The following is a 21115-nucleotide window of genomic DNA, read 5'->3' on the forward strand; positions in this document are numbered from 1 at the left end:
TTTCACTAATACATGCAAAAAGCATTCTTGCTTAATTTTAGTTTAAAAGAAATATACTAATATAAGACTTGAATACACTTCTTCTTTGTAAGTGAAGCTTAACAGTCTACTATACACACTTCCTCTCACACCTTATTCAGCTTTAGTGGAAATTAAAGAGATAAATCCCAGTTAGGGCTGCTCTTGTGGCCACTCTTGCCCTGGGAGCCAGCAGGCTGAAATATAGCTGTGTGACTGAAAGCTAATGGAAGTTCACCTGAAACATGGTGAACTCACTGTGCACTGTGACCTCACTATAATCCATTTTGTGATGCCCAGTAGTGTAATAGAGTTTTCCCAACTGTGTTTTGAGCTCCCATCCACATGCAAACAACTAAAACTAATTTTGAAAAGTTTTCTCCAAGCTGAATAAATAAATGTAAATCAGTACTAGTCAGAAGTTAGTTTTTTTTTTTATTATTTTAAAATGTTCTGCATTGTAGATTTACTCTAAATTCATCCAAACTATGAAGAAAACATATGGAATAATTTAGTTAAAGTTGATGTCTGTAAATTTTGGAATTTAGGTCCCCGATCTGGTGAGAGTGGGTAATTACACCGAGCATGCCGAGGAATCATTTTAAAATGGGCGGGTGTGATGCGGTCTCCTTTCATAGCGGATGAATCTGATTCCAGAAGCTAGAAAGGTCAGAGGAGCACCTGTCATTCATATCAGGGATTAATCCATGAGGTCAGAGCTTTAGAGAGAAATAACATTATCACATTAAGCAGGTTACACTACAGTATTTAAATTTATTTAAATAATATAATTCAAAAACATGCATTCTTTGCATTATTTAAATAACCTTACAAAGGTTTAGAGTTTCTCTTCCAAAACAGTGAAGGTGATCTGCATATTGTATCAGTAAATAGAAAGAAAATATCGACATCATATCACAATATTTTGTTTTGCAATACTGAATCGATTTTAAAACACAGTATCGATGCAGGGTCAAAAATTAGAAAACAGCAGCTAGTGAGAGTAAACATACCATAAACGAAAGACAGTCCAGAGTTTATACACAAAAATGCAATACAGAAGGGAAGGCAAAAATCGTATAAATTGTTTAAATATTTTTAAAAAATGGTCGTAAAGTAGGATTAGGAGCTGTTCAGCAGTGTTCATTTTGTTTAAGAGAAAATATTTGTTTATTATCCATTTATTTTTCATGATGAAAACGAGACAAGGACTAAATAAAAAAAATCTTAAACAAATCTAAAATGCTTTAATCCAAGTTAGTAATTAAAATGGTCGAAATAATAACGAAAAATAGTAAAATCAATGTGACTAAAACTATTATAGATTTTAATCTATAAAGACTAAAATTAAAAGAAATACATATATATATTGATTTTAATATAAACCCAATTAGAATGAACTATGTCTGATTCAGTGTGTGATGTAATGTGAATTTAATCTGTGTCACAGATTATGAAAAAGTTTACATATTACAGAAATGTGCAGCAAATAGAGAAATTCACTGCAAATACAGCCATAACACAACGGAAGTAAGTTACAACACAAGGAAATTTCTCCAGTGGGCCCTAAAAAAATGCATCTAAGCTACGTCTTCAGTAACATTCGGTAAAGCAGCACTTTAAATATGGTAATCACAGCTAACAAACAAACATTCAGTTGCCACTAATAGTCCTCTGTACCCACAGCGTAGTTTAGGGGTGCAGCATTGTTTAAGGTCCCCCAGAGAAATTCTGTTGCGTTGTGACTCACTTCTATTAACCAAGTACTAGCTAATGGCTAGCTGACCATAAAACATTGAAACTACACAATAAACTATGATAATATGGAGGTTGTCTTAATTTCTAACAAAGAAAATACTTACATTTGTGTTTTTTCTTTGGTCACTTGTGCCAGTGCCATCTTGCCAGTGATTCTCATACCCTCTGTTTTAAGTGTTCCTCTGAATCTCTGTTTGAAAGGCCATGAAGCCCCAACACTTCCCCAAACCCCTAACCTACCCCTCCAGCCTAACAAAAGAATTAGGACAACATACCCCTAGGCATGTACATGCAAAGCAATGAATGAATGTATAATTGAATGAAGTTACACTTTTTAGAATACCATGGGCGCTTTACAATTTACACGCTTTACACACAACCATTCATACTCAGCACTCATCCACACACCGGAGAGAAGCGGCATCCAATAGTGCACAGCGTACTCTCAACCGGAAACAACCATTTACCTGGAGGATCGCATCGGGCACTACAGCAATTTTAGAGTATAATTTTTTTACGGGTAATTTAGAGTATTCAATTGACCTGATCTCCATGTTTTTGGACTGTGGGAGGAAAACAGAGTCCCTGGAAGAAACCAGAGTCCAGGCAGACACAGGGAGAACATGGAAACTCAACCCAGATAGGTACTTGAACCCAAGACCCCAGTGCTGGGAGGCGAACATGCTAACCACCAATTCACTGTGCCACCCAAAGGGATTGGATTGGGCCTTTTTTCATCTCCTTTTATTATTATACAACCTTCCTCCTTTGCTATTCTACATGTCTTTTCCATTCTGTGGGAAAAAGAAGATGATTTGCACAGCCTTTTTGCTCAGAATTAAGGATATGAGGTTTTGAAGCAGCTAAAGGTTCAGTCAGAAACGCAGTGAAATGCTGCTGTGGACTGGCTGTGGCCGAAAAGCTATTCCTTTAAGAGAGCCCATGCTCCTGCACGGCAGGGACAGCAGGGGGGTTAGGACGTTAGGTTCCTAACCTTGTGTTGCGAGGGAGAAAACCGTGCAGACAGAGACTGCAGGCTCATCGCAGTCACCACACTGCCCCCTCCTGCCCAGCGGAGGCGTGGCACCGTGTCCATCGCCCGGCCTCTGAATTCCCAAGCTGCTGAATTATTCATGAGGGGTGAGTTTTCAAATCACAGCCAGAAGGCCGGAGTGTCAGAGGGAGTGTATCGTACAGCACGGCGGAGCGGCTCTACCTCAGCCTGATAGAGTGCCATCTAATCGCCTCCGCAGGAAAAAGCAGCCGCACACCACCGCAGGGAGCAGACTCGCTGACACGCAGACAGATACCTGCACTTCCAGCTCCAATCAGAAAACACTGCAGCCGTCAGCTCACTGTTTTACTACTTTTACTGCTGCTGCAACACCAGCGGCTGTGCACTGACAGCAGCACAGGCCGCCAAAACACACAGCTTTATCTGTGTTACACTGGACCCACTGCGCTTTCACTCTTAATAAATACAAATCTGGGTCAACAGGGACATCACAGCAACAATGTGGAAAAAAAAACAATTACATTCAGGGTCACAAATAATTAAGAAGAATTACGTAGATATTTTGGTTATCTATATTTTACTGTAATTATTTTTCAGACGACTTTTATACTCCTCTCCTTTCTAGGGGCCATGCACAATAAGATCACCAACATTTTTAAATATCATGAAATCATGATATTATATCCTGTAATATATGGAGCTGTATCACCCACCCCTAACTATCCTATCAGGGTACTACTTTTGTTTCACACTCATTTCCCATTATACAGCTATAGAAAAAAATTAAGATTAAGACCACTTAAAAATTATGAGTTTCTTGATTTTACCAAATTAAAAATATCTGGAATATAATTAAGAGGAAGATGGATGATCACAAGCCATCAAACCACCAAGCTGAACTGCTTGAATCATTTTTGCACCAGGAGTAAAGCAGCATAAAGTTATCCAAAAGCAGTGTGTAAGACTGGTGGAGGGAGAACATGATGCCAAGATGCATGAAAACTGTGATAAAAAACAGGGTTACTCATATTGATTTCTGATTTGTTCAAACTTTATGAATATAAACTTGTTTTCTTTTGTTATTTCAGCCATTTCTCATTTTCTATAAATAAATGCTCTAATTGACAATATTTTTATTTGGAATTTGGGAGAAATGTCTGTAGTTTATAGAATAAAACAACAATGTTCATTTTACTCAAACATAAACCTATAAATAGCAAAATCAGAGAAACTGATTCAGAAACTGAAGTGATCTCTGTATAACTTCTGGAGACAGATTATATCTGTCCAGTATGATTTATTTTACTTTCATTCTAGATATATAAGGAGTTTGTTTGGAGTGCATTATTAGTATCATTACATTCTGGATCATTGACTATTTACTGTTACAATCTAAAAAAAAAAAACATCTTGTGTGTTTTTTTTATGTCTCAGATTGATAACATGCACATATGTGGCTTTTATTTCATCTGGAACATCCCACAAACTTTCCATCATTAGTAAATGTCATGATTAGCTAATTGTCAATTCAGGAGATTTTTACCAGAAAAATACATACATAGAAATAAATTCAATCTGTTTTACAGACTGACAAATAATTTTAATTTTAAAAACTAATATTAATTCAAGAACATAAGCAGAGAACTATTAGCTGGATGCTCTAGTGGGTGGGACAGTTCTGCAGAGTATAGTATATAATTAAAATCTCTTTTAATCGGCATGACAGAATCAGTTGGTAATTTGGAAAACAGCAGACAGTTGTACAAAATACTTGTTCGCTATTTGTATAAATAAATGAGAAATGGCTTCTGTGTTGTGCACAAGTGATTAGACGTGCAGATTGAACATCTGGTTTAAAGAAATTCAATTCTGATGTGAGAAAAGCTTTAAATTGACGAGAAAAACTGTATTAAAACACTCAACATACAATATATTGAACTCTAAAAAGCGGTAAAAAATAAACACAGTAAAAAAAGGTTAGAAATCATTGGTCTACAGGCTTTTTGGACAGTAGGCCAGCATTCCCACATCTCAGCGAAAACTCTATTTGAAGGATTTAAAACTCATTAAATACCAGTTTGTGTTTATTCTCCATTAGCATTTCCGACTCAGCACTAATGTTCAGTTTGACATTCTCCAGTGCCCTTTCTGAATCTGCGCACGCCGGCGGTGATGAATGGAGCTATAAACCTGGCGCAAAGCTGATGATTCGACTGATCCCGGAGCAGCTGCGAGCCTGCTGAATCGTGCGCAGGTACACGGACTAAACAGATGCTTAATAAGGTCGACCATTGTTCCTCCTCAGAAAAACAAGCAGGTCTGAGAAATGTGCTGGTGAGCGCTGACTCAGCGGCCAGCGCAGGCTGTAGCCTAGATAGTCGTGAGCGCCACCGATCTAAATATAAATCTAACCAACATATGCAGCACGGCGGAGGGGAGACCATCGTCTAGTCTGATGGAAAACACAGTATATTCCTCCAGGAAAGACCAGGGATGGAGTTAAAATTATGAATACGCATTATATTAAAAAACACTCTCAATTCACTTCAAGACTGGAGCTTAGAACCAGGACTTAATATACAGAATTCAATTCTAGAATTCAACTTACACAGTACACAATATGCAAAAGTATTGGGACACCTGCTTATTAATAGTCAAGGGTATTAAACAGACTTTATGCTGCTTTTGTTGGAGTAACTGTATCTACTGTCCAGAGAAGACGTTCTACTGGAATTTGGAGAATTCCATTATTGATGTCAGGATTTTGAATACCCAGCACCCAACTCACCTAACTCTTTACCTATCTCATCCCTTAAATTTCCCCTAACTCTTCCCCTACATTTTCACTATGTTTTCTCTTATCTCATCCATAACTCTTCCCCTAACTCTTCCCTTTTCTCATCCTTTAGCTTTTCTCTAACTCTTCCCCTACATTGTCCCTAAGTCTTCTCTTATCTCATCCATAACTCCTCCCCAACTCTTACCTTATCTCATCTTTGAGCTTTTTACATTTTCACTAAGTCTTCTCTTATCTCATCCATAACTCTTCCTCAACTCTTTCCTTATCTCATCCTTTAGCTTTTCTCTAACTCTTCCCCTATATTTTCACTTTGTTTTCTCTTATCTCATACATAACTCTTCCCTTATCTCATCCTTTAGCTTTTCTCTAACTCTTCCCCTACATTGTCCCTAAGTTTTCTCTTATCTCATCCATAACTCTTCCCCAACTCTTCCCTTAGCTTTTCCGTAAACACTTCCTCTAACTCAACCCTCCACATCCCTAATCTCATCCCTTAACTTCTCCCTAACTCTTCCCCTAAGTATTTCCTAAGTCTTCACTTATCTCATCCTTAAATCTTCCCCAACTCTTCCCTTATCTCATCCCTATTCTCCCTAAATCTTCTGCTAACTCTTTCCCAACTCCTTCCATAACTCATCCCTTAACTTTTCCACTAATTCATCCCTTATCTTATTCATTACTCTTCCACTAACTCTTCCCTTATCTCATCCCTTAGCTTTTCCCCCAACTCTTCCGCTAACATTACAGAGGAAAGAAGAACTGGTGTTGTGCCAAAGTATATGCACCAGTATAAACACAAGCGCTTAGATTGTGAATTCATTTATTTACTTTAACTGTAGATTAACCTTTATTTATAAGGAGGAGAATCTCACAATTTATCTACTGCAGGGTGCATAAACGTGAAGGGGAGTCAGATTCTGACAGAGAGCAAGAATTCAGCACAACACCTGCACAACCAAAGCAACTTAAACCAAACTCCAACATTACTAACAATCTACAAACCAATTAATATGAGGTATAAAGAGACTCATATAGGTTATATGAGGACAGGACATAATACAGTTATTTAGTCCGTTCAGTAAACTGCAGAGCAAAACCAAATCTAACCAGAACAAATACTGTAGGTTACACAAGCTAACATGAAAGACTTGAACCTTGGTGCGGACTCTGGTCCAGACTTTCAGGTTCTTCTTTACAGATATTAGAAAACACTAGACAAACCCACTCACTGAATTCTAAAGATGCTCAAGACTACTTCAGGAGGCATTCTTTAAATATGACCGCAAAAAATACTAATTTTCAAAAGACCCCACGCTTATATGCTGAATTTGATCCTCCAGAACATTCTGAAGTGGTGCAGAACTTTTTAAGAGTAGCCCGTCTCTCTGTACGAAATCCTCAGTAACAGGCTCTTCAGATTGCCCCCCCGCGTTCAGGATGACAGAAACACGGCCCTCTCGGTGGTGTTCTCTGATTGGAGAATGTGTGTCTTTCTCTGTAGCTCTCCTTTCCTCTCAGTCATCATCGGAGGGCTTCACCTCCCTCCATAACTCACTGGAGCAAGTCAAGGATACTGATTATCACCATCACTTTCCCCCGCTCTCTCTGGAGCGCTGCCGAGCGCAATTTATCAAAATGATAGCATCTCGGGGAGGCGAGCTAAACGCCACTCTGCTCATCAGATCACTCTACATGCAGGGGCTGGACGTACTGGCTGAAATTTTTAGTTTGGACTACCCTGGGTTTGCTAAAATACACTGCAGTCCCCCATCTCTGTATGTAAAATAAGACTAATAAGGTAAATTTCTAATTTACAGAATATTACTAGTTTCTCTGACCTTTGACTGACACTCATTGACCATTTGTACCAAAAAATGAACATACAGAAATACTCTATTCCAAATACAACTGGATCTTGCTGCTCATTGGTTGATGTACATTTATCAATCCATCATCAACGGATCACATATATGTCTATGACTAACTTGATTTGGTTGGATTTTAAAGTGGATTCAAATTTGGTCACTAAAATTATTTTACTTGAAACATAATGTGATTTAGACATATCTCCATATATATATATATATATATATATATATATATATATATATATATATATATATATATATATATATATATATATATATATATACATATATATACATATATATACATATATATACATATATATACATATATACATATACACATATATATACATATACACATATATATACATATACACATATATATACATATACACATATATATACATATACACATATATATACATATACACATATATATACATATACACATATATATACATATACACATATATATATATATATATATATATATATATATATATATATATATACATACATACACACACACACACACACACACACACATATATGTTTTTCTCCCTAGTAGCAAGTACACAATATGTGCATCAATATGCAAAGAGGCATATTCACAATATACTTCCAAATACTTAAATATAGTTAAGTTCACAGAAAAAGCACTTAAAAACATAATTTTGTCTTTTAAATGTTGTATTTAATTTAAACAACTGAAATATACTTAAGTTGCCATAAGTTCTTCCAAAATAATACATTTAGTATGTATTTAAGTAAATATTTACACTTTAAAAAGTATGTACTTTTCTATATTAAGTAAACGTATAAGTAAAAAAAAAAAACACTTTTTTTTTTTACACTTTTCTTTTGATTAATAAAACAATGTTTGGGGCATATATTAATGATTTTATAGCTGGTTTATCAGTTTATCTGGGCTTCCTAAATATCTTATGCAAGAAACTGGATTCCTGAGCGAGTTTTAATCAAATAAGCGCCATTTTTTAAATCTCGCTTCATGGAATAGCCTCCAGGTCCCTACAAAACATTTATTATTTATATCTTGTGATTTAGGATTGTTGTGTTGCTTCATACCTTGATTGAGCTTCAGAGATCATGACTGGAATGATGCCTGGACCTTCACCTCCTGTAGCACAGTGGATATATTTTAAATGATCATTCCAGATAGTCAAAATGGAATTGCTTCTAGTCAAAACTCAGTTGTAAATATCTAATATTTAATTAAGGATAGTCAGAAGAAATACATGTAATGTTAAAAGGACTTACCATAGAAGCAATGCATGAATACACCCCCACACTGCCACAGAGTTTCTCTATCCTGCTGCTGGAACTCCTGCACTGCACACTGATTGCTTTCCCTGCTCCCCAACACACCTGATTCCACTAATCAGTTAATTAGCAGGTCCTCTCAGAGGTTCAGAGTGTGTGTTAAAGCAGCAGTAGGAGTAATGCTGAGTGCTATATCAAACATAGCACAAAAAGTAAGGAAATGTTTTTTTTTGTAGAGGATTTCTTTGTTGTAATGGATGTTATACTGTTGGAGGGACTGTTAATTTATCTTTTAAATTACGTCAAAGACCTTTTAGTCACAGGCTAAGTTTTTACAAAGACTGGGGATCACTATTTGCAAGACTGCAACTAGATTCTTTCTGACATTATTTCCCATCATGCTTCTGGTGGAGTTTACATACAATACATATCACATATTAAGTTACCGTATTTTTCGGACTATAAGGCGCACCGTATTATAAGACGCACTATCAAAGAACGCCTATTTTCTGGTATTTTTCCATACATAGGGCGCATCGCATTATAAGGCGCGTTAAGTGACACTAGAAAGGGGGGGGGGGCGGTGGGCGCATCTAACTCTAATAATACTGCTCCAGCAGTATTAAAAGTACTAAATTTAGATAATACTGATCTCTGAACAATGAAAAAGCTAGCTAGCTTAGCGGTTAGCATCTAGCTAATGCTATTGCTGCTCCAGCCACGGAGCTGCACGGCTCTGCACGGAGTGTGTGTTTACTTTAGATAATTTAGATAATACTGATCTCTGAACAGTGAATAAGCTAGCTAATGCTATTGCTGCTCCAGCCTCGGAGCTGCACGGCTCTGGACTCTGTATAGCACTGAAACTCTGTATAACGCTGCACGGAGTGTGTGTTTACTGCTCCTTACAACCTGACGAGTAAAATTTAGATAATACTGATCTCAGTGAATAAGCTAGCTAGCTTAGCGGTTAGCATCTAGCTAATGCTATTGCTGCTCAGCCTCGGAGCTGCACGGCTCTGGACTCTGTATAGCACTGAAACTCTCTATAACGCTGCACGGAGTGTGTGTTTACTGCTCCTTACAACCTGACGGGTAAAATCCATACAAAAGGCGCACCGTATTATAAGACGCACTGTCAATTTTTGTGAAAATTAAAAGTTTTTAAGTGCGCCTTATAGTCCGAAAAATACGGTACAAATAGTGTGTATATCAATTTTTTTTTTTTCATGGGCACAACACACATACTCAGCTCTGCTAATCATCCCACATATCCATGTTCATTACAAAAGTGGTTACATTTAAAAGGGAAATTAACAGGCTTTCCAAGCATTGTTACAACAAAGAAATCATCTACCAAACACAAATATCCTTACTTTTTGTACTGTGTTTACATCAGAAGTCAGATATTAAAGCTGGGAATGACATCACACTTTAGTTGACAGAGCTCCAGTTGAGGGTCATTCCACGAAATAGGTGCCATTTGCTTGTTGTAGATTCAGAGTTGAAAAAAGATAAAAAAAAAAAAAAAAAAAGTTTAATTAGTAAGAATTAAACATTTTTTTTTTTAGTGTTTTTTTTTTTTTTATATTTTTTCAACTCTGAATCTAATAATACACATTTTTAACACTATTCAAAACATGTTCTGGTCAATCTCAGGCAGCTTTACTTACTTTTTTTTTTTTTTTTACAATGTTTCTAAGCCAATGACGGTTATAAAACTAAAATGTGACAAATCTTTATTTTAACGAAATGGTTGACTGCATGTTTAAACAACTGATATTTATGACAAAAAAATCACTCCTGTTAATGGTATAATGGTTAATGATATTACTGGAACTCACTCCTGTTACTGGCACTCAAGTAACAGGAATGAATTTTAGCATAGAATTGAAAAAATAGCTACATGGCGGCTATGCTAATAGCATGCAGACACTAAGCACATTCTAATGCTTTTTACAAAATGTGCATTTAAAAAATAAACTAATAATAATAAAGTGTTGAGATTGACCTCCTCAGTCAGAGTCAACTTAATTTTGTTCTTCCCATAATCTTCAGAAGAACCGACTGATGTCACTTCCTGTTGTAGATGTGACTTTTGTAGAATGTTCCAGATGTTTCAGATGGGGTAATGTGTTACGGTAACAGTACTGAGTGAAACCCCAGAGACACAACTAAAATGTGCATTTTAACTTAAGTATTATGGATTTATTATGAAAAACAAATTTAGGCATAGATTGGATTTGAAATCACACAACAATGCAAAAAAATAAATCTCTGAAGGATTTTAATAATTATAGTTCATGGTGAAGTTTATAGTTAGAGAGTGGGGACAGGTCACACATGCTTTTTTTTCAGTGTTTTATGTAGTTTTTTAATTTTTAATTACATATTTTACTTTTGAATTATGTCAGTGTACAAGACACTATGCTTAATAATAAAATGTATTTAAAGTTATTTTGTGTGCACATTAATACATGTAATTTCCTGGGGACTGAAATGGCACCCATTCGGTGGAATGGCCCTAAAACAACTTTGGACTATAACCTTAACCAAAACTGGTTTACAGTTATTTAACAGACATTTTTTTATGGAAAATCCAACCAAAATATGTCCCACATTATGCTAATAAACTCATGCAGGTGTTTTTCCCATTGTGTGTGCGAAACATTTTTCAAAAACTGAGATTTTTATATAAGGAAGGAGTCTAAAGTATGCAAGGCAGGGTTCCCTTTAGGACCAGGACTGAGAAACACTGCACTACCACCACCATGTTTGACAGATGCTTTAATGCACTTATGTACTTTTTGTGAAAGTAAAGGTGTTTACTATGCTGCTCTTTTTTGTTTTTCTTCTTAAATAAATAAAGTAATAATTAAAAAACTGGATTTTAGTGTTCACTCAGGTCGTCTGCCATCTTTTAGATGCAATTTAATTTGAAGAAAATTTTGAAACATGATGAATATGTAAAAACAGGAGCAATCTGCAGAGGCCAAACATTATTAACAAATATTCACAGTGCTTTACATTATTACATTATATAGTCTTCTGATTTGATTTCTGTCATGTGAGTCAAGTGTGTACAGTATGTATGTTTGGGGGTGAAATAATAATGACTTTACAGCTGTCTGAAGATAAACCAAAAAAAATGATAGAGGAGCTCTAAATCTTTTAATATCGGCATCAACAGGATTGTTTTTGTTTATATATTTATATAATTAAGCACAATGCATACAAGTCTGAAGTGCAAACCATTACAACATCCACTGCTCCTTCGTTCTCGACCACGGTGGAGCTGACCACAGACCAGTCTTCCCTTAGGGCAAGAAAAATCCTCTTTTTACAAAAGAACAAACAAAACAAAAGAGAATAATTTAGCAATACTGTAAACCACGGCACACGGTAGTCCTCCAGGCCTCGACAGAGACGCAGAGGTTTTCCCTACAACAGTCCAAACACATTCTACTTACAGTACTGAGGCATGAAGCCAGGACCTCATGAACGCAATAATGACCTATATAGCTATAGAGCAGTAAGGTGTGCCAAAAACACACACACACACACACATACAGTGAAATGCACGTACACAAACACACACACACACACACACACACACACACACACACACACACCTCTCCCTGAAGATCTAATGCTATGTAATGTAGGAGCAGTTCCACCATTTGGCAAATAAAAATGCATCTGAGTGCATATGTGCATGGCATCTGCAGGTATACATTCAGTCGATATACAATGTATTGGGAAGCCTTAAATTTTCGCCCATTATTTAACACACAAACACACACACACACACTCACTCACACACACACACACACTCAACGCTCCCCCAACAGCACTTGCACTTCATCACCAGGTCAGTGTATGCTGCAGAGCTGCGACAAACGTATGTTACAGCAATGGAGGAGGAGGAGGAGCCTTTGGCGTAAACTGGGATTAGGAAGCTGCCTGACACTTTCAGAACTTCACCCGTCTACACGTTTTCCCAGTTTGATCAGTTCGCATCCAGTTAGCTAAAGCTAATTCGACTCGTTCCAGGCACAGAGCTTTTTTATAATGTATTTAACAATGTTGTTGTGTTTCATTCTGTGTTCAGTCTGTGTTTATTATTTTTCTTTTTTAACTTCTCTTTTAAAGTCTCTTCATTCAAGACTTAAGGTTTGTTATATTCCTATTTTTGTACCAAGCAGAGACATTAAATATAAATGAAAAATAAATACAGTAGTGGATTGCTTCAGCACGCTTGGCTTGTACCGCAGGAGTGAGAGATTTCTGTATTGCACCAGGAAGGAAGAGTGTAGCCGGAGGCAATTTCAGGGAAAAAAAAAAAAAAAAAAAAAGAACAAAAAGAAAAAATGAAGACCACAACAAACGTATTTTGTGCTTTTTCTTTTTCCTCCCGGAGTAAAGTTGGAGTGTTCATGCTGAGACAGGAGGGTCAGTATTCGGTGTCGGAGCCGTCGACTGGCTCCGTGTTGCGGGACAGCATGTAGTTGTCCATGTCTATGGAGGGGCAGTTGTGGATGGAGTAGCGCAGCCGCTCAGCTAGCACCGCCTGGCTGGTGTAGGGAGGCAAACGCAGCTGGAAGAAACACGTCTGGGCGGTGGGGAGACCGTTCACAGGCTGGAAAGGGAAAAAAAAAAAAAAAAACATGAACAGACATTAATTTTGACCCTTTTGCACAGAGAACAATCTTTTAAAACATTTAAAATAAAAAGAAAATGATTAGTGCTGTCAATCAATAACAATAATCACAACAATCACAACAATATTGGGCAAATTATCAAGATTATCAGTCTTGTTCTTACTAAGCTTTAAGGAAATACAGTCAAAACTGCTTCCACTATGATCTCTCTGGGTGGGTACAGTAGATGGTGCTCTTTCCCCTCATCACTCCTAGGGTGATGTGGATCAGCACAAGGCTTCGTCTGTGAGCTGATGTATCAGAACCGAGTCGCTGCGAGCTATAGCGCTGTGATGCTATGCAGCAATGCTACAGCATCAGCAGCAGATCACCCTCCTTGTGTTGTGGCATCACTAGTGACATACAGCTGAGTAGCAGCTGAATTTGTGGGACAATTGGCCACATAAATTAGGGAGAAAATTATAAATAAAACTAAACAAAAATAACTGTCATAATCACAATATAAAATAATCTGTAAATATTCATAATTTTAAATTCATAAACTAAAAGAACAAAAAGAAATGCAGTTATTTTTCAGTATTATTGAGAAAAAGACAAAAATAATAGTGTAGTGTTGAGCAATATGCCTTTCAAACAAGGCTTTTTTTACGCTCATCTCATTGTAGTTTTGATTTTTGATAAAACTATCTAATTTAATGTGCTGAGTAAAAGTCTAAATGAGAGCTTTAGCATCATATATGAGAAAGCTTGGACGCAGAAGCCTCTTAAATAAAAAACAAGCTGAAATAAAATAGGAGTAACGAGGCTATTTTTTAAATGTAAGGAGTAGAAAGTTCACATAATTGTGTGAAAATTTAAGAAGTAAAAGTAAAAAGTTACTTAAAACTAATTACTCCAGTAACATATAGATTGCCATAGATTGTGGCTTCCTAGCTACAGTTCAATGCTTATTAAACAAATTTCAGCCACTAAATAGGACTCTAGAAACATGTGTACAGTTAACAAATGTGGAAATTCAGTCTTACACGATCCACTTTGATGATCTGGAACTTCTGCATGATGTCCGCAGGGTTGGACGGTAGCCTGGAGCGTCCGGAGACGAAGCGCAGGAACAGCACTCTCTCCTCATTGGTGAATTCTTCAAGGCTTTGCCAGAGCCAAACAATCAGCTGGTGGCTCTCTGTGATGTCCCGGTAGCGCACCACCTTCTTCAACATCTCCACAGAAACCTCAGGGAGGCCGCAAACCAGCTGCTCCAGCTGCCGCGCCGTTAGTAGAGAGAGTAATGGTACGGGGATGATGGAGGACATGCCTTCCCTCACTGCTGCAACCTACCCACACAAACACACGTACATACACACACAGTTTTATATCAAAAGTCTCATTTACATGGTGCTAACTTGCATAATGCTAAATGTAGAGCTATGAGCTTCCAGTAGGTGTTGGTTACATGAGCCTCAGAGCTCCAGTTCATTAATAATAATATTATTATGGAACTGAAGGTGCTGCTTTGTTCTGTTAAAGCAACATAATGTAGCCTTTTATCATTCCATTGTTTCTTTATTCATTTTAAAATGTCTAGTTGTGTACTCTAGTATGAATGAATGCCATGTGAGCTTCGGTGATCCAGTATAACGGTGCTTTAGTCTGGTGGAGGAGTGAGCAGGGAAGAACGATAGGATTATTGGTCTTGCTCATGAATATTCATACATGTAAACATATCACCTCTGATTGGCTAACATCATTGCGACACCAGTTAGAAACATAAAAAAAGACATTTTTATGCTAAGAACAGTCTTTGCATTGTCATATGTTATTCTACAACATGTGCAATGCTTTGCTAAGTGCAGTTCAGCCACTGACCTAGTCTTAGAGTCTCTGTAAAATGCAAAATCCACCGGAGATCCAATGTAAACCTATAGTTACACACAGAGGTGGGATGTCCAGGTAAGAAAGTAAAAATCCACACCTGGACAACCAAACTGTGTGTGTAACTATAGGTTTACATAGGATCTCCGGTGGATTTGGGTTGTCCAGGTGTGGATTTTTACTTTCTGATCCTGGACTTCCTACCTCTGCTAACACAAGATAGCTAGCTAGCATAAGCTAAGTAACTAGTGTAAACAGAACTCTTTCATTGACTTCATGAAGAAATAATAATACACTGGAATAATGGGAAGCTCTAAATACTCATTAGTTAGTTAATTAGTTAATTTTCCCACTGTTTATATTAAGGTGACATAAATTATAGGAGTTGATGCGAGGTCTGATGCGCATACAATACAGAAGACAACACACACACACACACACACACACACACACACACACATCCCACAAGTCACTGTTGTGTTCTTTAGCTTCTATGGGACATGGCAAATGTCATTAAACATGACACTAATTCATGTCTCATGACATGTAGCATGTCAGCGTATGGTTGCAGTAAAATATCTGCATAATCAAAACCAAACCAAATTGAGAAATGAATATAAATGCTCTGCAATATAGAATGTCTGCTAACACACCCGGCTCCCCTCAGGAAAGCCTTGATTAATTACCTGCTGAGGTAAATGATCTGAACAGGCAGAGGTGAGGAGCAGACAAATCTGCAGTGTGTGGGTTTCCCAGAGCCAGGATGCTCTGCAGTATGTTGTTTGTTGTTGTGATTATAAGGAATTCACTCAGGGCTCTACCTGTCTGTCCATCTCGTGCAGTCTGTATTCCAGCGCCCGCTCCACATATTCGTTTCTGTTAGTGAAGGTCAGAGGAAGGTTATGCCCACCCGGGACCACAGGCACTAACTTCCCTTCAGCACTGTGGGCCACAAACGAGTCCAAAGGAATCATCTGGAAGCAGGGCGAGAGAGGGAAATTCATATATAGTTTAGGTATATAAAGCATTGTTAGTAATATCTTTACCTTTTTTACACAATTTCTTAAGGGAGAACCTACCCTGTGAGGTTACAAGCATGAACACATGTACTTATGTCTGGTCATATATCTGTATGTTTATTTATAAGTATTTGGAGTAGAAGATCTAGAGAAAACTATTTAAGCAAGTTCTGAAGTTTCCAGCTTTAGTTTTAAAGACAAAAAGAACTAAACATTAAAAAATGGTTAAAAATAAGTCGTTGGTAAACAGCTTTTAAATTAAATTAAAGCAATAGTAATTCTGAAAGGGGAAGTGAATAAATGGCATTAACGTGTTCTGCGACTAGGGCTGCAACTAATGATTATTTTGGTAGTCGACTAATCTGATAATCATTTTTTCCGATTAGTCGATTAGTCAACGACTATTTCTGCCATGTCCTCCATCTCTAAAAACAACAGAAAACAGCTAAACATGAGATTTAAAAGGCATTTAAATGTGCACATGTTGTTTAAACGTGGAGAGTACTGATGTCTGTTGTGTTTGGGCACTTTTGGAGACACAGAACAAGTTTCTTCTGACTTCAACACTTGTGAAATGCGGTACTGTTACAAATTAACGATTAATCGGCAATGAAATTTGTAGTCGACAGATTTAAATAATCAACATTGACGATTATATCGACAAATTGTTGCAGCCCTATCTGCGACCATACATTAAAAGTCACATACTATATTCTTTCTAAAAAGAGAGTGGTCTGGATTTCCCAGGAGTTTTTCTGGCCATATCTTACTGAAAACCTTTACTGTTTTCCTGAGCTGCTGTGGCACTGCTAATGGTGCTAAAACAAGAGTTACTGCGAACATAGGGGTATCCGAATGGCAACTACCGCACATTCCCAACAAAAACGCGCTTTCTATCCCTTTAAGCCATTACTGTATAAAAGCATTGATACAACACTTTCTAATGCAATATTTTCGCAATACTGCACGTCTGGATATCTTTCATAACATCTAGGTAACTCTCAACAGTGGATCTATTTCTTTAGAGAAGTTACTGAAAAAGTCAGAGTGTAGTGAGTAGAGTTTACTACACAGTTTCAGCTGTGAAAAGAAGGCTTTTGCTTTGTTTAAAGAAATCATTGTAAAGATGGCAACATAAGTAATGCAGGGTTGCCTGGGCCAAACACTACTAGCATTAGACTCCAGCCTGATTAAAATCCCTTCCAGCACTTTAATCTCACCACTGTGAAGTTTTCCTCGTTGATGCTGCTGTCGTCTAGATGCAGGATGCCCTGCAGGGAGCGATAAGTGAGGAGGTCCACCTCTTCCAGGTCCGCTCCCCCCAGTGGAATACAGCACAGCTGCTTCCACACCCAGGGGGCCAGGTGCAGGTCCAGGGGCTTCTTAGTGCGAACAGCTACAGCCATCAGAATGCCCAGGAAACGGAACTGCACCATGTGCTCGTCTGAGACAGCTGCAGGATTCAACAAGAACCTGCCACAGCCAATCACATCACAAGATCACAGGAGAAGACCAAGAAACAATTACATTACAGGCTTTCACAGGAAAACAGCCTGATATGTTGCAGAGCCAAACTCATCATAGAGTATCTGTTATGACTGACACTAATGTTCTGCATAGCAAAATACACTGACATGCCAAAACTCATGGGATAACAGTATGCAAATTGATCATGAAGTGTTACCTTAAGGAAACCCTCAGACCTGTATAAGTTGTGAGGTGATACCTTGTGAGTGAGACTAAATACTCCCCAATATAGAGTTATGATAATGACTGTGAATGGGGAATAATCAGATGGTTGGGACATTTAATTTCATTATTTGTGTTCTGGAAATACGTAACAAAATAAACTACCACCCACAGTGAACAGCACAGTGGGTAGCACTGAATTACCTGTGTATACAGAAAAACAATTATGGCTAAAATATTTTCCCATATTTAATGTAGAAGGCCCCGCACACATGTTCCACAGGTCAGTGGGCGTTCTTTAGCTTTCATGGGATGCAACACAATTAGTTCATTTCCCTTTTTTTTTTTTGGAATGTCAGTGTCTATGATGAGTACACATGTATCTATGTACAGTACCCGTCAAAGGTTTGGGCACACCTTCTTATTCAATGGTTTTCTAAATGTATTTATAAATTATAGATTAACATTAAAGACATTTACACAATTATGGGACGTATATGGAATTTTGTAGTGAACAGTAAAAACGTGTTTGTCCTCCACATTAATTCCCCAATCTAAACCTGATGGACTGAGATGGTGATTTAAGGTGATTTAATTGGGACGAGCTGGAGATTCACAGCGTGAAGGAAAAGCAGCAACTATTGTTCAGCACCTCCAGAAACTCCTTTATGGCGCTGAGAAAACTATTCCAGGTGACTCTCCCTCATGACGACACTGAGAATAAAATCTCACCAAGAGTGTGCAGATCTGTCCTCAAAGATAAATGTGATACTTAGAATCTAAAGTATAAAACATATTCTGGCTCATATTCTTTGTTGATGTGTTCTTGTATAGCTTTAATGCCTTCAATATAAAATTTACAATGTAAACAATAATAAAAAGAAAGAAAAAGCATTGAGAAGAGGTGTGTCCAAAATTTTGACTGGTACTGTATAATAAGTGTATGTGACAGGAGTGTACCTGTCTGTATTACTGCCCACATCTGCTGAACTGTTGGGTGTGTGAATGAGCAGATCCACCACTCCAGACTGCAACTCCTGAGAGAGAGAGAGAGAGAGAGAGAGAGAGAGAGAGAGAGAAAAGACAGAGAGAGACAGAGAAAAAGAAAAAAAAAAGTTTAATGAACCAAATGCACTGAAAAAACACTGTTGGGTAATTACAAAAGAAGAAAAGACTTTAAATAGAAGTAAGTGTAAAAACGTATTTTTAAATATTTTTTTATTGGTCCATTCATCATAAAATTTGGATACAATAAAAAGAACAACTGGCAGATGCCTATTATATCAAAAAGTTAAAAGTAAGTACAGTGGTTTCTGAGAGTGGGTGGAGTCTGACTGACCTGGCACATTTCGGTGATCGTGTCGTCAAACACACCTCCCGCATCATCTGCCCCCTCCCCCACCAGCTTCACCTTCCACGCCCTGGAGGGCAGCCGCAACTCTGTGGGGTTCAGATTCACCACCTGCTTAGCAATCTGCACAAAGATGGGCTTGCTGGAGCGCCCCCTGTGGATTGAAGGACCAGGAGAGGAGAAATAAAATGTATCAAATGACTAAATGATGTTACAGTTGATTAATTAACTAAGTAATTAACTGGCTTAGTATTTGTATCCGTAAATCAAATGAAAAAAAAAAAACAAAAAAAAACAAAAAAAAAATATACTGGGACTTATTAACCAATATCTTCTTAAAAACATGTAAACATGTCCTCATGAACTAAACAAATCCCAAATAAGTCTAAGAAATGTTGGATATTTATCCTTTTTTGGAGTAATTATTTTCTTATTCTTCTTATATTTTCACCCAATTATCAGAACTTTCTACCTCATTTCAGCTTGTTTTGATTCCGGCTTCTCATCGTTCAATAAAACCCCTATTCAGATAAATCTCTCCATCCAGATAGAGTGAGTCTCTCTATCTATCTCTATCCCCACACACTCCAGCAAGAACATAGCAGACGTATGTAGTCTAGTATGAAGATGATCCGTGCAGAGACTCAAGAGAACTCCAGACAAACTGCAGTCCAACTAAGCTTCTTTAATATATTTACATTCTACTAAATAAAATACATTCATTTAAAATCAGCATATATGCAGCTGTATTTTTTGGGGGTAGCGCGGCCTAAGCTTTTGTCCTTAATGGAATTTTTTCCCTTTACATGGCTTTTACTTTTATACTGTAAGTAGTTTTGAAACCAGAACTTTTAGACTTTACTAGAGTAAAAAGCTTGAGTTGGTATCTATACTTATATCTATACTTCTTTCTAAGTACTACATGTTAATACTTTGTGTGTAAATAAGAAACGTTGTTGAATAAGGCCCATTGAGAAGAAAGTAAGGACTGATGCTGTGCAGATCGTACCTGGTGGAGATTCTTTTAACCGTAATCTGTGGGCCGTACGTCTTGCCCTGGGTCATAGTGCGGCCGATGGAGCGCACCAGGGGCAGTGTGTTGACTTTGGGGGACAGCAGTCCTCGGAGCTGACCCTGCACTATAGCAGCTGTGCCCGAACTGTACCGGGAAGCTGGCACCTGGACACAGGCCAGAGAGCACCAGGGTTATGTCCAGACTTTACACAACACTAATCAATTATTCAGCAGACAGAAAGAGCAGCACTTAACAAGAGCAAACATCCACAAATCTGAAATACTAGAGAAAGCTAAAGGAACATGGACACAGCAAAAACTCTGGGCTGGATAAGACTATTAAAAATAGCATTGTCTGGTGGTCTGCTCTGTAGGATCATACTTTAACTTCTTAAAATAATATTTCAGACAAAATCGAACGGACATGATTCATAACTGACCCCAGAACCAAAGTCAAAAAGCCAAAATGGTTGGTGTCTAATGCGTGCCTATTTATTTTAGAATAGGAGATGCTGGAATTTTACTGATCACAAACTCATCTCTGTCATTTCCTGCACATTTACGCGTTTTTAATCCATTTAAAACTCATTAAAATCTTAATGTGTTTTTTTTTCACAGACAAAACAATATGCTTTCCCACATAGTTGTACAATGTTTCTTACATGTTGCAGTAAATATATATATATATTATTATTATTATTATTATTATTATTATTATTATTATTATTATTCTAGACTGTGTACTCTTTGAATTAGACATCTCCCATCACCT

General features: G+C 37.4%; 1 protein-coding gene and 1 long non-coding RNA gene across 5 annotated transcripts in view; both read right to left on the reverse strand.

Annotated features, from left to right (window-relative positions):
- Positions 1-9308, reverse strand: part of LOC125782493 (uncharacterized) — a 46379-nt gene extending 37071 nt beyond the window's left edge. Inside the window, exons 1-2 of the long non-coding RNA XR_007425174.1 lie at positions 8738-9308; positions 8546-8597 (exon numbers count right to left, since the gene is read on the reverse strand). This is a non-coding gene — a long non-coding RNA (uncharacterized LOC125782493). The remainder of the gene's footprint in view (positions 1-8545; positions 8598-8737) is intronic.
- A 2584-nt stretch (positions 9309-11892) lies between these two features.
- LOC103023154 (probable E3 ubiquitin-protein ligase HERC1) overlaps positions 11893-21115 on the reverse strand; it is a 99000-nt gene continuing 89777 nt past the window's right edge. For all 4 annotated transcript variants that reach the window (XM_022676554.2, XM_022676555.2, XM_022676553.2 and 1 more), the window contains exons 77-83: positions 20339-20508; positions 19318-19483; positions 18939-19015; positions 17510-17762; positions 16092-16244; positions 14427-14732; positions 11893-13379 (exon numbers count right to left, since the gene is read on the reverse strand). In XM_022676554.2, coding sequence (XP_022532275.2) covers positions 13194-13379; positions 14427-14732; positions 16092-16244; positions 17510-17762; positions 18939-19015; positions 19318-19483; positions 20339-20508 — 1311 coding nt within the window. In that variant the 3' untranslated portion in view covers positions 11893-13193. The remainder of the gene's footprint in view (positions 13380-14426; positions 14733-16091; positions 16245-17509; positions 17763-18938; positions 19016-19317; positions 19484-20338; positions 20509-21115) is intronic.

Source organism: Astyanax mexicanus, chromosome 17, assembly GCF_023375975.1.
Source record: "Astyanax mexicanus isolate ESR-SI-001 chromosome 17, AstMex3_surface, whole genome shotgun sequence".
NCBI classification, from domain to species: domain Eukaryota; kingdom Metazoa; phylum Chordata; class Actinopteri; order Characiformes; family Acestrorhamphidae; genus Astyanax; species Astyanax mexicanus.